The sequence below is a fragment of the Eupeodes corollae genome, chromosome 1, assembly GCF_945859685.1.
Source record: "Eupeodes corollae chromosome 1, idEupCoro1.1, whole genome shotgun sequence".
Lineage (NCBI taxonomy): Eukaryota > Metazoa > Arthropoda > Insecta > Diptera > Syrphidae > Eupeodes > Eupeodes corollae.
Window position 1 is genome coordinate 96,798,640 of NC_079147.1, and position 13,368 is coordinate 96,812,007.

At 37.3% G+C, this 13,368-nt stretch overlaps 2 protein-coding genes across 2 annotated transcripts; both read right to left on the reverse strand.

Annotated features, from left to right (window-relative positions):
* Positions 1-4,166: 4,166 nt before the first annotated feature.
* Positions 4,167-12,030, reverse strand: LOC129941340 (28S rRNA (cytosine-C(5))-methyltransferase). Its single transcript, XM_056049939.1, has 6 exons — positions 11,797-12,030; positions 11,469-11,730; positions 10,610-10,878; positions 4,848-5,076; positions 4,562-4,788; positions 4,167-4,489 (listed from the first exon to the last, which is right to left on the reverse strand). The coding sequence occupies exons 1-6, from the start codon at positions 11,917-11,919 to the stop codon at positions 4,286-4,288; spliced, it is 1,314 nt and encodes a 437-aa protein (XP_055905914.1). The 5' UTR covers positions 11,920-12,030; the 3' UTR covers positions 4,167-4,285.
* LOC129941341 (uncharacterized) lies at positions 10,975-11,475 on the reverse strand. The gene has a single exon (XM_056049940.1). It carries the CDS (start codon positions 11,427-11,429, stop codon positions 11,019-11,021), a length of 411 nt encoding a protein of 136 aa, XP_055905915.1. The 5' UTR covers positions 11,430-11,475; the 3' UTR covers positions 10,975-11,018.
* Positions 12,031-13,368: the final 1,338 nt, after the last annotated feature.

Sequence of the window (13,368 nt, forward strand, 5' to 3'; positions counted from 1 at the left end):
AAGAATTAGAACCATTCAGAAAGAGCTGTCGTAAACTCTTCAACAGATCTAAGTACACTAGATCTCCTTCTGACTGGGACTTATACAAACAAGCTCTAAAGCAATATAAAAAAGAATTAAGAAAGAGTAAGAGGTCTTCTTGGAGAAATTTTTGTGGTAAAATAGAAAATACTTCAGAAGCCTCAAGACTCAGGAAAATTCTCTCAAAAAGTCCAACAATACCTAGTGCTTTAAAGACAGAAACAGGCACATGGACTATCACAGATGAAGAATCTCTTAACCTGTTATTAGACACCCACTTTCCAGGTAGTTCTAACATACTCAACGACTTAACATCAGAGTCTCAAGCTTCTACAAGCGATTTAGTTGATCTAATAACGCGGGAAAAACTGCAATGGGCCATAGACAGCTTTGATCCATATAAATCTCCAGGACCAGATGGAATCATTCCGGCCGAACTACAAAAATGCTCAGACATGAGCATCAGCCTATCATTTTTCCTTCTTAAAACCTTGGAAAGATTGATTGAAATTTATATCAGACATAATTTAAAACCATGTCTCATTTCCACAGCTCAACATGCTTACTCTAAGGGAAAATCAGTAGAATCAGCACTTCACGCACTGGTACGTACTATTGAACATTCCCTCGATTACAGCAATGGATAAGCTGAAATTAGAGAAGTCACTCATAGATCTTATAAGTCTCATGCTCAAAGCAGGACAATAATTTCTAACATGAGAAGTTTTACTACCACCAGATCGGTGAATCGAGGCACTCCCCAAGGTGGAGTCCTTTCGCCTCTTTTATGGAACATGGTAGTAAACGACTTACTTACAACATTGGAAACAGAAGGTTTCAAGGTGATTGCCTACGCTGATGACGTTGCGATATCCGTATCTGGGAAGCACCCCCAAGTTCTCTCGGAACTCCTAAAAAATGCCCTAAACAGGCTAACTAAATGGGCTAATCAATGTGGATTGGACGTTAACCCACACAAAACAGAATTAATACTCTTCTCGAGAAGATATAAAATTCCTCAGATTAGCCCACCAAAGATTAAAGGAATACCATTAAGCTTTTCCGACCAAGCTAAATATTTGGGCCTCATTTTAGACAAAAAACTAAATTGGAAGGCAAATATTGATGAAAGAGTCAAAAAGGCTACTGTAGCGCTTTTTACTTGTAAAAAGGCCATAGGATCAAAATGGGGCTTCTCCCCAAAAATAACCCACTGGCTTTACACTTCGGTAATCAGGCCGATACTCATTTATGGAGCCGTCGTATGGTGGACTGCACTGGATAAGATGGTAAATCTAAATAAACTCATTAAAGTCCAGCGGTCAGCAGGTATGTGCATCACAGGAGCACTTCGCACAACACCAACCGCAGCACTGGAAGTGCTTTTAAACCTAACACCACTTGACATCTTCTCTAAAAAGTTGGCTGCCAACTCATGTGTAAGGCTTAGAGCCACCTCTCAATGGACCAGTAACAATACTGGACATACAACCATTCTAGACAATTTCAGATCTATCCCAGATCGCTTAGACTATACCACCCCAAAAATGGTATTTGGTAAAAGATTCCATGTGTCCATCCCTTCAAGATCCTCCTGGGAAGAAGAGGGACCCCTGGAAGACGATGCGGTACACTTCTACACTGACGGTTCAAAGACCGATCACGGAGTTGGAAGTGGTATCTTTTCAGAACAACTGAATCTCAGTCTATCCTATAGACTTCCCAATCAATGTAGTGTATTCCAGGCAGAAGTAATGGCGATTAAAGAAGCACTATCCTGGCTCAAAGAAAACGTTATATCTTGTAAGGATATACGAATCTTCTCGGACAGCCAAGCCGCTCTTAAATCCCTCGCGTCTGTCTCCACAAACTCTCGAACAGTCCACGATTGTCAATCATCTCTGAAGGAGATGACGGAACAGTTTAACATTCACCTCATTTGGGTGCCGGGCCACAGAGACATTCCGGGAAATTGCAAAGCCGATGAGCTCGCCAAAAACGGAACACTTCTGCCTTATGTTAGACAAAAACATAATATAGGAACACCACTTGCTACATGCAAATATCTTCTAAAGCAATATGCTTTAGAAACAACAAATACTAGATGGTCACAAAGTACCACCTGCCTGGCAACCAAGCAAATATGGCCAAGTATTGACTTAAAACGGTCAAAAGGCTTGATATCAGTAAGCAGACAAAGTATAAGCTCTACAATTGGAGTAATAACGGGACACTGCCTCATAGGTAGACATGCTCTGAGGCTAGGGGTCTACACAAATAACTTCTGTAGAAGCTGCATGGACGAGGAGGAAGAGGAAACAGTCCAACACCTTCTATGTACATGTCCAGCACTCTCCATTAGAAGGAATTACTTTCTCGGTAATCCCTTCTTCGATAATACCAGTGAACTGGCAAATATTGACACAAAACGTCTCTCTAACTTTATTAAAAGCACAAAATGGTTTGTTTAAATTCATTACTCTCCCATGAGTAACCTCATTAGTGGTATCACAATGGACCCTTGAGGTCTACGTGTGTCAATGATATCTAGACAGCCACTCTAACCTAACCTAACCTTTATTTGTTCCTCGTAATATTTCTGTTTTTGAATACAAATCGTTTTGTAAATTAATTTGCTTCCTTAAGAGGTTCGCAGTATCTTCTACTTTTAGGGCATTTGAAGACTGATTTTTCCGATCGGATAACATGGACAAATTTTCAGGTGGGTCATCAAGCTCAGGAGCCATCATCAAGTTTAGGAGTTCACTTTTGGACTGTTTTGAAACCCAAACAATGTACGTGTTTTATTCCTGATGTGTAAGTTTGTAGTGCTACCAGGTAAATAACTCCTTCTTCTTCCTTCTCTCCACCACCAGTTTCATTTATCTCTTTTTTGTTGTCGACAAGTTTCTTTTTTATGTAAGATTTCCAATCTAACCAAAACTAAGAGTATTCATAAGGATTTGAATTTTTTCCTTGCAAAATCTTTCACGTAGGTACTTTTTTCCAAACTGAAGCTTCTTTGGAAAGTGGACCGAGAGCATTCAGTTCCGATTTAACTTTTTCTCAGAACAGCGTCACATATTCTTTTGGAGCTTTAGTATATCCTTAATAAAGCATTTCATATTGTGCCTTATTTGTTATGTTTGCCCTTTAAAGCAACAAATATTATTAAAAGAAAAACAAATTGGTAAATTCTTACATATTTATAAATTACTTGTCATAGAAAAAGAGGCAATATCCGTTTCATTCGGATTGAGTGATACCAAATTTCACGAACTTTAAAATTCGTAGCAGATTTTCCACTACGAATGAATTCTGTGATCGATTTTTCGGGATTCGGAGCAAATTTCCGATTACGATGGAATTCATGATAGGGCTGATTATGGGTTTCATCCTGCATTTTAGAAGTTTTGTGAATTTCACCAAATACATTTTACGTGGAATTAGGAATGATAATTTGAACATCTTCGTTTTAAATTATCAAAACATTGCAATTTTAAGAATGAAGGCGAAATTGTTGAAACTCACGGAAAAGTTAAATATTTATTGTTGGTATATTTTCCAGGTAAAACTCATAATATGGTTGAATGTAAAATTAGGCCACTTAATGCGGGTTTAACTTTAACACTGCAGAAATAGATTCATCGATATACAAGAAATTAAATAACTTTCAATTTAAATCCTATAATCAACATTTGGGAAACTTTTGTACATAACAAGTTTTATCCTAAATAATATGCATCGTCGTAACTAAGAACATAACAAAAATGTGAAATGAATGATGTATCAGTTTATAAATCGGTAGCTTTCAATATAAACACTAACACCCTCTTTCACATTCGACACCATCCGATCTATCATAAAAAAGTCACCAGAATGAAAATGTATGCAAAAATTAAGTTCTTAGTTCAAAGAAACAGTCTAGTTTGGCTCTCTTCTCGAGATGATAAAGGATATTTACCCGTTTCGCCTTCATGAACTGAAACTTATCTATTGATATAGCTTATGTGATACCAATCCAAAGTTAATGTTATAGAATTCAAATTCCTGAAACTGTATGTCTTTTTGGCAGTGTTCTGTAGCTTTTACTAAAAGCATTTAATTTTTTGGCGAATAGAATGAGATAAAGAAAACTTTACAAATTTCATTTCACTTAATTTTATTTTCATAACTCTTAAACAAAAAAAAAATATTCGTCATCGTAAAAAAATGTATAAAATAAGAGAAAACTAAATATTAAACACTTTTTAAACTGAATCAGTTACTCCTGATCTTCATCTCGTCGTCTCTCAAAAAATGCCATGAATATACCATCTGTATAGTCTTCTTTCGGTCTCGAATAAATACAGTATTTTCCGATATTTTTGAATTCTGGATTTCCCACTCCAATCCATTTGTTTCGCAATGCTTTCTTTCCACTAAGCAATTTAAATTGAGGACACAATTGCAGACAACGTTGTACGACCTATTAAACAAATATAACCAAACAGAAGTAATTTAAAATTGTCCTTTTTTTTGGAGAAATGTAAAACCAAACCTCTTCGTTTTCTTCTTCATAAATCGAGCAAGTTGAATAAGCAACACGTTTAACATTTGGAAATGCAGTCATTGCATGCGATAGCATTTTAATTTGCAAACCAGCCAGTTTATTCAATCTAGCTGGATCTTTTTCGTTCGAACCGAAAGATAAACGATTCTGCATTCCAGATCCTGAACAAGAAGGATCTATTAAAATATATTCAACTGCATCATATGCGGAACCATCTGGAAAAGTAATACAAATATTATAATAAACTCAATCATGTTTAAAAATTCAAAATTACCCAGTCTTAGGGCATCGGCATTGATGGGCTCAACAATTGTAGCTTTAGCCGCTTCAACCATTTCACATAAAGTTCGATATCTTTCAGAGCTCTGCTCGACGGAATAGATTTTACCATTATTCTGCATGACATTAGAGAGATGTATTGTTTTCATTCCAGGAGCAGCACACATGTCCAAGACAGTTGAACCAGGAGGGGGTCTTAAGATTTCGGCTACAAGACAAGTTCCCTAAAAAAAAATATTATTTAAATTTTATTATATTATGGTGGGATTTGGGACAAATAAACAAGAAAAGTTAAATAATTTTTTTTTTTCAAATTTATGACTTAAAAATAAGAATTGCCTTTGCCAAAGGTCATAAACAAAATTTAAACTTAGGCAAGGTCTATCAAGGCTATATAAATCCAATAAGGTCACATTACTGTTATAGAGACGAACTTGCTTAAGTAAAGCAGAATAGTTAGTCCCATTTGTAAGAAAGGACAATTCCGTAGGGGGTACAGCAATGACTTATACAAAATACATCGTGAAGTTGATATAACCACAAAGATAAGTAGTACGCATGGGAAGTCCTTTGCGGTAAAATGTATGGTAGACAATGTTTCAGCTGGAAGGATAGGGTAGAACAGGGACCGTCTACATAATTCAATAAGCAAATACTGATATCGAAAGTAGAACAGAATTAGTACTGCCAAATATTTTTGTTTTTACAATTCTTGCGAATTCTATAGGTAAAAGGCAAAACATTTGCTTTGATATTTGTTTCCCTTGTTGAGTATCCTAAGGGACCACTTAATCGGTATCCACAGTAATTAAATGGGTATCTTATTTATGTAGACAGTGTGAAGAGGGAACTTCTATCTTTCTTTGTGGACGGACCATTAATAGATTACCTAAAAAGGAAAAACTTGACTAGAGACCGTAGCCTGCAAGTATCCCACATAACAAATCATAATTCTAAGTGATGAAAGTTGAATATCTAAACAATTTTTAACATCAAATTTTTAAAATACTAACAAAAATATAAAACAACTTTAAAAACGGATATTTTTCAAAGGAGACTGCGGCAAAGTTAGGGACCATGAGCGTGGACCACCAAGACTGGTATGCAAAGAAAGGTGACTGTTACATTAAATTTGTCATGTTTAAGGAGAATTGAGCATAAAGTTGGCACTCATAACACACACAAAAAAGCTTTGATCTGAAACTTTTTTGTGTTCTTTTTGAGCGAATCGAAGAATAAATATCGTTTTTTTCCAATTTTTAATTTCTGAACGCGCTCTTTACCTCATCCGCAAACTGTCATTGTCTATTTATTTAATAAAAGCTACATTTTCATCACTGTTAAGTACACGCCTTAGAAACATCTGCAAATTATAAAAATATTCTATCGAAATTTGGACCCTAACCTATTTTGGTCGCAACTAGCAATAGTAAATAGACAATAACAAGTTTAGTGCAAACATTTAAGTCTACATATTCCCTGTTGCGGTCTTAGTAGGTCAGGGGTTCGTAGGAAATTCCAATTCCACGGCCGACGTTCTCAAAAATTGGGCATGGCTCAGACACATTTTTAATTGCCGGGCTCAAAATCCACACCACTTCATCCACAATAAAAACAGTTTGGTGCGGTTTGCGTGCAGTCGACGATAACAATTCACAATACTGTGGTCAGCGTTATCGCGCCATGACTACCGATAATTTTTGGACAGAATTGAAAAAATATTGCCACCTTAAAATCGAATTGTTGAGAATTAAGTTTGATCAAGTTATCCCAAGAAATGGGATAGTCGAGTGACCGCCTCGTTCGTGGGAATTAGAACCTACAGCTAGTATCTTGAATACAAAATCAGTGAAATCAATGTTGAACTTAATTGTTTGCCTTTAATTTAATGTATTAAATTTCTTCAAAAAATACTAAATTGTGGTAACGCGCCAGTCATTTTGGAAAGGTAAGAAAGAAGTTTTTGTCATCTTTCATTTTCTACCAAAATTATAATGGTAAAGAAGCTTTCAGCTTTTGTTTCGGAAAATGTGCGATTTCTTTTTTTGTGACGACTTTTACTGCAATTATCTTAAAGTATCTACTAAAAAATTTCTTTAAACTTCACAATTGTAATGTTCAAGTAGATATGCTTCTTTGGATACCACTCTGGGTCATGCACACTAATGACCCAAAAGCTTCAATCGAAGGTTTTTAAAAACTTTTTATAGAGCAACACTTTACACTAAAACTCTTCTACCAACTGAAAAATGTATAGAATTATAAAATGCCCCTGATAAGATAAATTGGTAATATAGTTGGCTTAGCTGAGGTTGGGCGACAAGGAGAAAGCAAACAAGAACTTAGTAACGGAAATATTTGTGCATATTATAGAACCAAAAAATGTTTATATGGCATCGGTTTCCTTATAAAAAAGATTTAAAAAATAATATTCAAGACATCAAGGGCCTTAGCGATAGAGTAATTGGTATGAAAGTAAAATAAAGAAACTGTTACACATCCCTAACACAAATTTATGCACCAACTAATACAGCAATTGATGATGCAGTGAACTGCTTCTATAACACACTACAGTTAGTTATTGCACATTTTAGATCAGAAATATTGCTGATAATTGGAACAACGCGGAAATTGGTTTCAGAAAGAAAGGGAAAGAAGCAATTATGAATAAAACTGGCTACGGTCGCCACAATGAAAGAGAAAGTCGAATTATTTAATTCATTTGGCAATAATAAGTTATAGTTGGAAACCCAAAAAAAATCAAATAGATTTAATTCTATGCAATACAAAAATAATCCTTAAATATGTCTCCGTTTTAAATATCTTCGAGCTTGAGTCAGATCACCAAATAATTTGGACTGAATTAACAATTAATAATAAAACCAGGCAGCTACACAAATCCACAAAAAGCAGATAAATAGATTCTCACAGCGAACGTTTCAAAAACTTAAAAACTATCGTAAAAAACTCTAAAGCTTATAAGCTATACCAATTCAAGAGCACCTCAGAAGGAAGACAAATCTAAACGAACAAGAACGATATGACCTTAAGAGCCTGGGAAAAAAATGGCAACAAATCGCAAGAAGATCAATAATAATTGAAGACAATAAAACGATTAAAAAACTAATAAAGCAGTCCAAGACTACAAAGAATGTATAACATCCGTTTCATATACTTGACTTTTATACTTAAGGTGGCCGGGACGGATCTGGGCCTCAGTCAACATGCGTCGCCAGCCAGCTCGGTCCCTAGCTAGCTGTCTTCAGTTTCGCACGCCAAGTTGGTTGAGGTTCCCTCCCACCTGGGTACGCCACCTAAGTCGCGGTCTTTTTCTACTGCGCCCTCCCTCAGGATTGGATTCGAAGACCTTCCGGACTGGAGCGTTTATGTCCATTTGCTCTACATGACCTAGCCATCTAAGCCGTTGGACTTTAATTCTGCTAACTAGGTCAGTGTCGCTGTACAGCCCGTACAGTTATCTTCTCCTCCATTCTTCATCTATGCGTACGGGACCAAAAATCACCCGAAGAATTTTTCTCTCGAAGCATCCTAAGACGTTCTCATCTTTCTTTGACAGGGTCCAGGCCTCAGCGCCATAAATGAGAACCGGGATGATGAATGTCTTATAGATGGTGATTTTAGATGCTTGAGAGAGGACTTTATTTCTCAATTGCCTTCTAAGTCCAAAGAAGCAGCGATTTGCAAGAGTTATTCTTAGTTTGATTTCAGCGCTGGTGTCATTGTCTGTGTTAAAAGCGGTGCCTAGGTAGACAAAGTCCTTAACTACCTCAAAGTTATAGCTGTCCATGGTGACGTTTTGTCCACGACGTCGTTGATCAATGTCCTTTTTTGATGACAGCATATACTTGGTCTTGCCCTCATTGACTACTAAACCCATCTTCTTCGCTTCCGTCGCAATGCTCAAAAACGCTCCACTAACATCACGGTTTGATCTTCCAATTATGTCAATATCATCTGCTTATCCGAGTAATTGGATGGACCTTTGGAATATTGTGCCTCTAGTATTGACGGTTGAGTTTTGTACAATTCTTTCCAGAACGATGTTGAAGAAGTCGCATGACAGTGCATCACCTTGTCTAAAACCTTTTTTGACATTAAATGCATCGGTAAGATTTTTTCCGACCTTGAGAGAGCAGCGTGCATTCTTCATCGTCATTCTGTATAAACGGATAAGTTTGACAGGGATGCCAAAACTAGAATTTGCTCTGTAGAGCTCTTCCCTATAGATGCTGTTCTGAGATGGTGGGTATCGATTTGAAGTTCCTGGTGTTTTTTCCGAGATCTGCCGTAGAGTGAATATTTGGTCGAGAGTGGACTTTGCTGGTCTGAAGCCACACTGATAAGGACCTATCAGGTTGTTGACGAACGAGAGGGGATCTGATATGCAATGTTAAGGTGACTAATACCACTGTAGTTGGCGCAGTTTAGAGGATCTCCTTTCTTATGTATCGGGCACACTATGCTGAGATTCCACTCATCGGGCATGGTTTCTTCCCACCATATTTTGAAAATGAGTTCATGCAAATGAGTCATCGCCTGCTGCTTTGAATAGTTCGGCAACGATGCCGTCAGTTCGAGCAGCTTTGTTTGACTTAAGTTTAGATATAGCTATCTTCACTTCGTCAAGGTCGGGTAGGCGGAATTGTTGATCTGCGTCGCCGAGGTTGAGTGGTTCTATCTCCCTTACAGCGGAATTCGGTTCGTCATCGCCGTTATATAATTTGGAGAAGTGATCTTTCCATATTTGCAGCATCGACTGAGGTTCTACTACGATGTTCCCCTGATCGTCTTTACAGGTTTCGGTTCGTGGCTGGTACCCTTGGGAGGTTTTTTTTACCTTTTGGTAAAATTTACGAACCTCATTCCTGTTGTGACCTCCCTCTATCTCCTCGATCGCACGCTTCTCAAGTTCTCTTTTTTCCATTTTAGAAGCCAGTGTTCCTCTCTCCTCTTCTGCTCGTAGAGCTCGCGAGCAGCTCTGGTCCTTATGTGCAGCGCCGTTTTGTATGCCTGTTGTTTCGCTGCGTGCGATTGCCGGCATTGGTCGGATATCCTGTATACTGGAGAAGTGTCGTGCGGCAATCAATGTGGTCAATCTGATTGACAGTTGATTGATCTGGAGATATTCATTATTCATGTCCCCTTGTGGAATGTCAAGCATCTTCTTGATTTAAATATTTCAAAACAAAACAAGAAAATATATATTTGATTAAACAGTGCTCCCAGTTTTACCTACGGATGCCAGACATGTAAAATTACTAAAAATGCTGAAACCAAGCTCAAATTGCATCATCTACAATCATCATCATCAATTCCTCGCATGAGGCAGTACCCGTGAAAAGACTTTAGATGGCATAGGCAGGGATCAACCCAAGACCTCTGGCATGAAAGTCCAACGCACTAACCATCATGCCACGGGTACTACTAACCCCTGTTATGAATTGATGAGTAAATGAAGCTTAAAATAATAGTAATAGAGTTAACTAGAGACATAACTTGGTACAATTTCAGGAAACTGAGTGAAATAGTAAACAAAATTGTGCCTAGAAAAAAAATATGTATAGATATGGAGAGGTATACATTTTAAAAATATGTACTGTAAACATGTCATGGTAAAGTATTATGTATTTGATTTTTGCATCAAGCTTAATTTTGTTGTCATATCTTATTCAAAAGATAAGATGATTAGAAGAATATGGATACAAGTTCACATATCCACTAACTAAAATTACTCACCTTATCTTGCAACAAGAATTTCTTCTCATAAACGTAATTATGACACGCCCAGTAACGCTTCTTCGATGGATGGAAGACCAGCAAGTTATCTACATGCATATCAACCAAGTACTCATTCTCCTTTAGGGCACAAATGGCTTCCAAATACTCTGGATACGTCTCAAATTTCGCATCATTTCGAATCCATTCTTCTTCTTCAAGCATTTGGAATGCCTTATCCATGGACAAAACATTTGTATTGACCCGAACATATCTCGGTTTGGATATTTCTGAAAGAACAAAACAAACGACCAAAGAGAAAATCAACAACCGAGCTTCATTTTTTTGAAAAAAGAAAGACAATTTATATAAGAAATCAAATAATGTATGTTTTTGTTATTTGGCACAAAAATAGAAGTGTGCATTCTATTTATTTATTCTTCTTTCGTACAACTAGAGGTTGCGTGTCCTCACGGAACGCCTTGATAACATATAAACAAATTATAAGATTGACCACGATCACCGCTGAGAATACTGAAATGCAGTTGTTCTCGAATGCTGTTACTCCAAAAGAGTTTTCCAGCCAATGCTTGACAGCATAGAAGGTCAGAAATGGCAAAGTGAACATCAGGGTGCTGAAAAACAACAGCCACAAATAGGCCGCGCCACTGGTGTCTGGACCTTCGTACACTTCTTCGAAGTCTTCATTTTCCGTGGCGGCGAATACACCTGTCGTCGTCGTTGCTTGTGTGTTCTTTTGGACAAGACTTTGGGTTTTCTCTTCGAGAAGTTGTTTGTAATCATGTTTGGCATTTAGTTTGCTCTTTTTAGACGACGCCATAGTTTATTAAGATTGAACCAAAGAGCTGTGGATGTGTACCTTTTTTCGTTTTGTTCTGTACGCCCTGCTCTCCACCCAATGCGGCCAGAAGTTTCTCTTTATATTCACGAACTGTGGTCACGGGTTTGCTTTCGCCTTTGATTTCTTTCCTTCCCAAAAGCAACTCGGTCACAAGGATAATACACAATTCTTTACCCAGACGCGGATTTTCCTCGAGGATTTTTGTCTGTTCAATGGCGTGATCGATTTCGGCGCGGTTGTCGATGTAGAGTTTTAGCACAGCTTGCATTCCTCCAGTACGCTATAAGAAAATGTTGAAGAGGACGGCGTTTATTTAGCTGCTTTTTGGAGGCAAAACAATACTTACTGCATGTTTCTCCTCGAAAATTAATGTTTTCAAAGATTTATTGCTATCTAGGGACTTTTTCAAAACAGCCGCAACGCGTTTGTACTGCGTGGGGACTTTAACAGAATGGATGAAGCCACTCATTTTGATTGTAATTGTAGTTAGAGGGAGGAAAAAGGAAAAACAAAGGTGGTATATTTAATGTATATGCACGTGATTCAAAAAAATATATCTCAAAAACAGTGACAGCGGTGCGGTAATATGAAAAATGACATTTTTCAATGACAGTTGGGCTTAATCGTTAGTTGTTTGATTCGTTGGTTTTAGGGTGGTATATTCGCTCATTTTAGTGTAGCATAATTTTAGGCGAAAATATTTTAAGTTGAGGAAACACTTAACACACTATGGGTGCGAATGCTGATACGAATTACGATACTTTAAATTTAAGGGGCCGATTGTAGCTATCAGTAAAATCCATCAGTTATCGGAAGTATGTTACTGATTAGCATCTATATCAAACAGTAATTTGGGGTCTCCATTGAACATTTCCGATGACAGGACTACCGGCCTATCATCAGTTAATCCAATAGAGACCAACAATGAACTCCATGATCCGGTCATCACAGATTGGATCAAAATTCTGTAATCAAATTTGACGTTTGTGTTGTATGAAATGATGCGCGTCCATTTTTCTCAGTCTTTTTGACATTCAAATTTCATTTTGTATAAATTGTCGTCGAGTGCGGTCATACCTACATATTCATTTGAACAAAATTAAGTTTTGAAATAGAAATTATTGAAGCCATGTGGCCAAAGCATAGAGTCCTGAAATTTTTACAAACATCACAAAATATGACTATGCAAAGTTTTTTTTCGACCATACAGGTCGAAATTGCCGTCGTCCAATTTGTCGATCTATTCCCTTAAAATTTCTCGTGCTAATACACTCCAATTAAAGAAAGAGCTCATAAGAGAAACGTTTAGCAATACGAGAAACAAAACGATAGTGACATTGACGGGAATGAGAAATTTTATCCCAAACAGGGTTTAAACCTAAGTAAAACGCTAATAAAACGCTGCCAGTAAGTGTTCTGACTCCGCTTGTCATTGAGCACGCTATGGCTGAATCACAAACATCACAGGTTGCTTTGAATGTCATTTCTATTATTTCATCCCTCCATAGAGCAAATATTTTGTTAGTTGACATTTTTTTTACAGCTGTTGAGCTGTCAGACAAAGCAAATGTTCAGATAATTTCACTAGAGCCTCTGTTTGGAGTTACATTACGTTCTTTTAATTACGATTGTCAAACGAAACATGAGGTCAAAGCTCCATTGTGATATCATGCATTGAATTCCTATGGCTGAACTCGGAAACGCCAGGTGAAGCTGAAGCTGAAGCGTGTTTGTGATTCAGCCATTAGTGATTTTATGAGGCCAATTTTTTTTCGACGAAATGCTCAACAGATTTCAACATACATAAATCCGCTGGTCCGGATGGTATCTCCGCTATTGTTCTGAAGAGGTGTTTTTTAACTCTGGCAAAATCACTGCATAAGCTTCTCCATCTATCCTACTCCTCAGGTATCGTTCT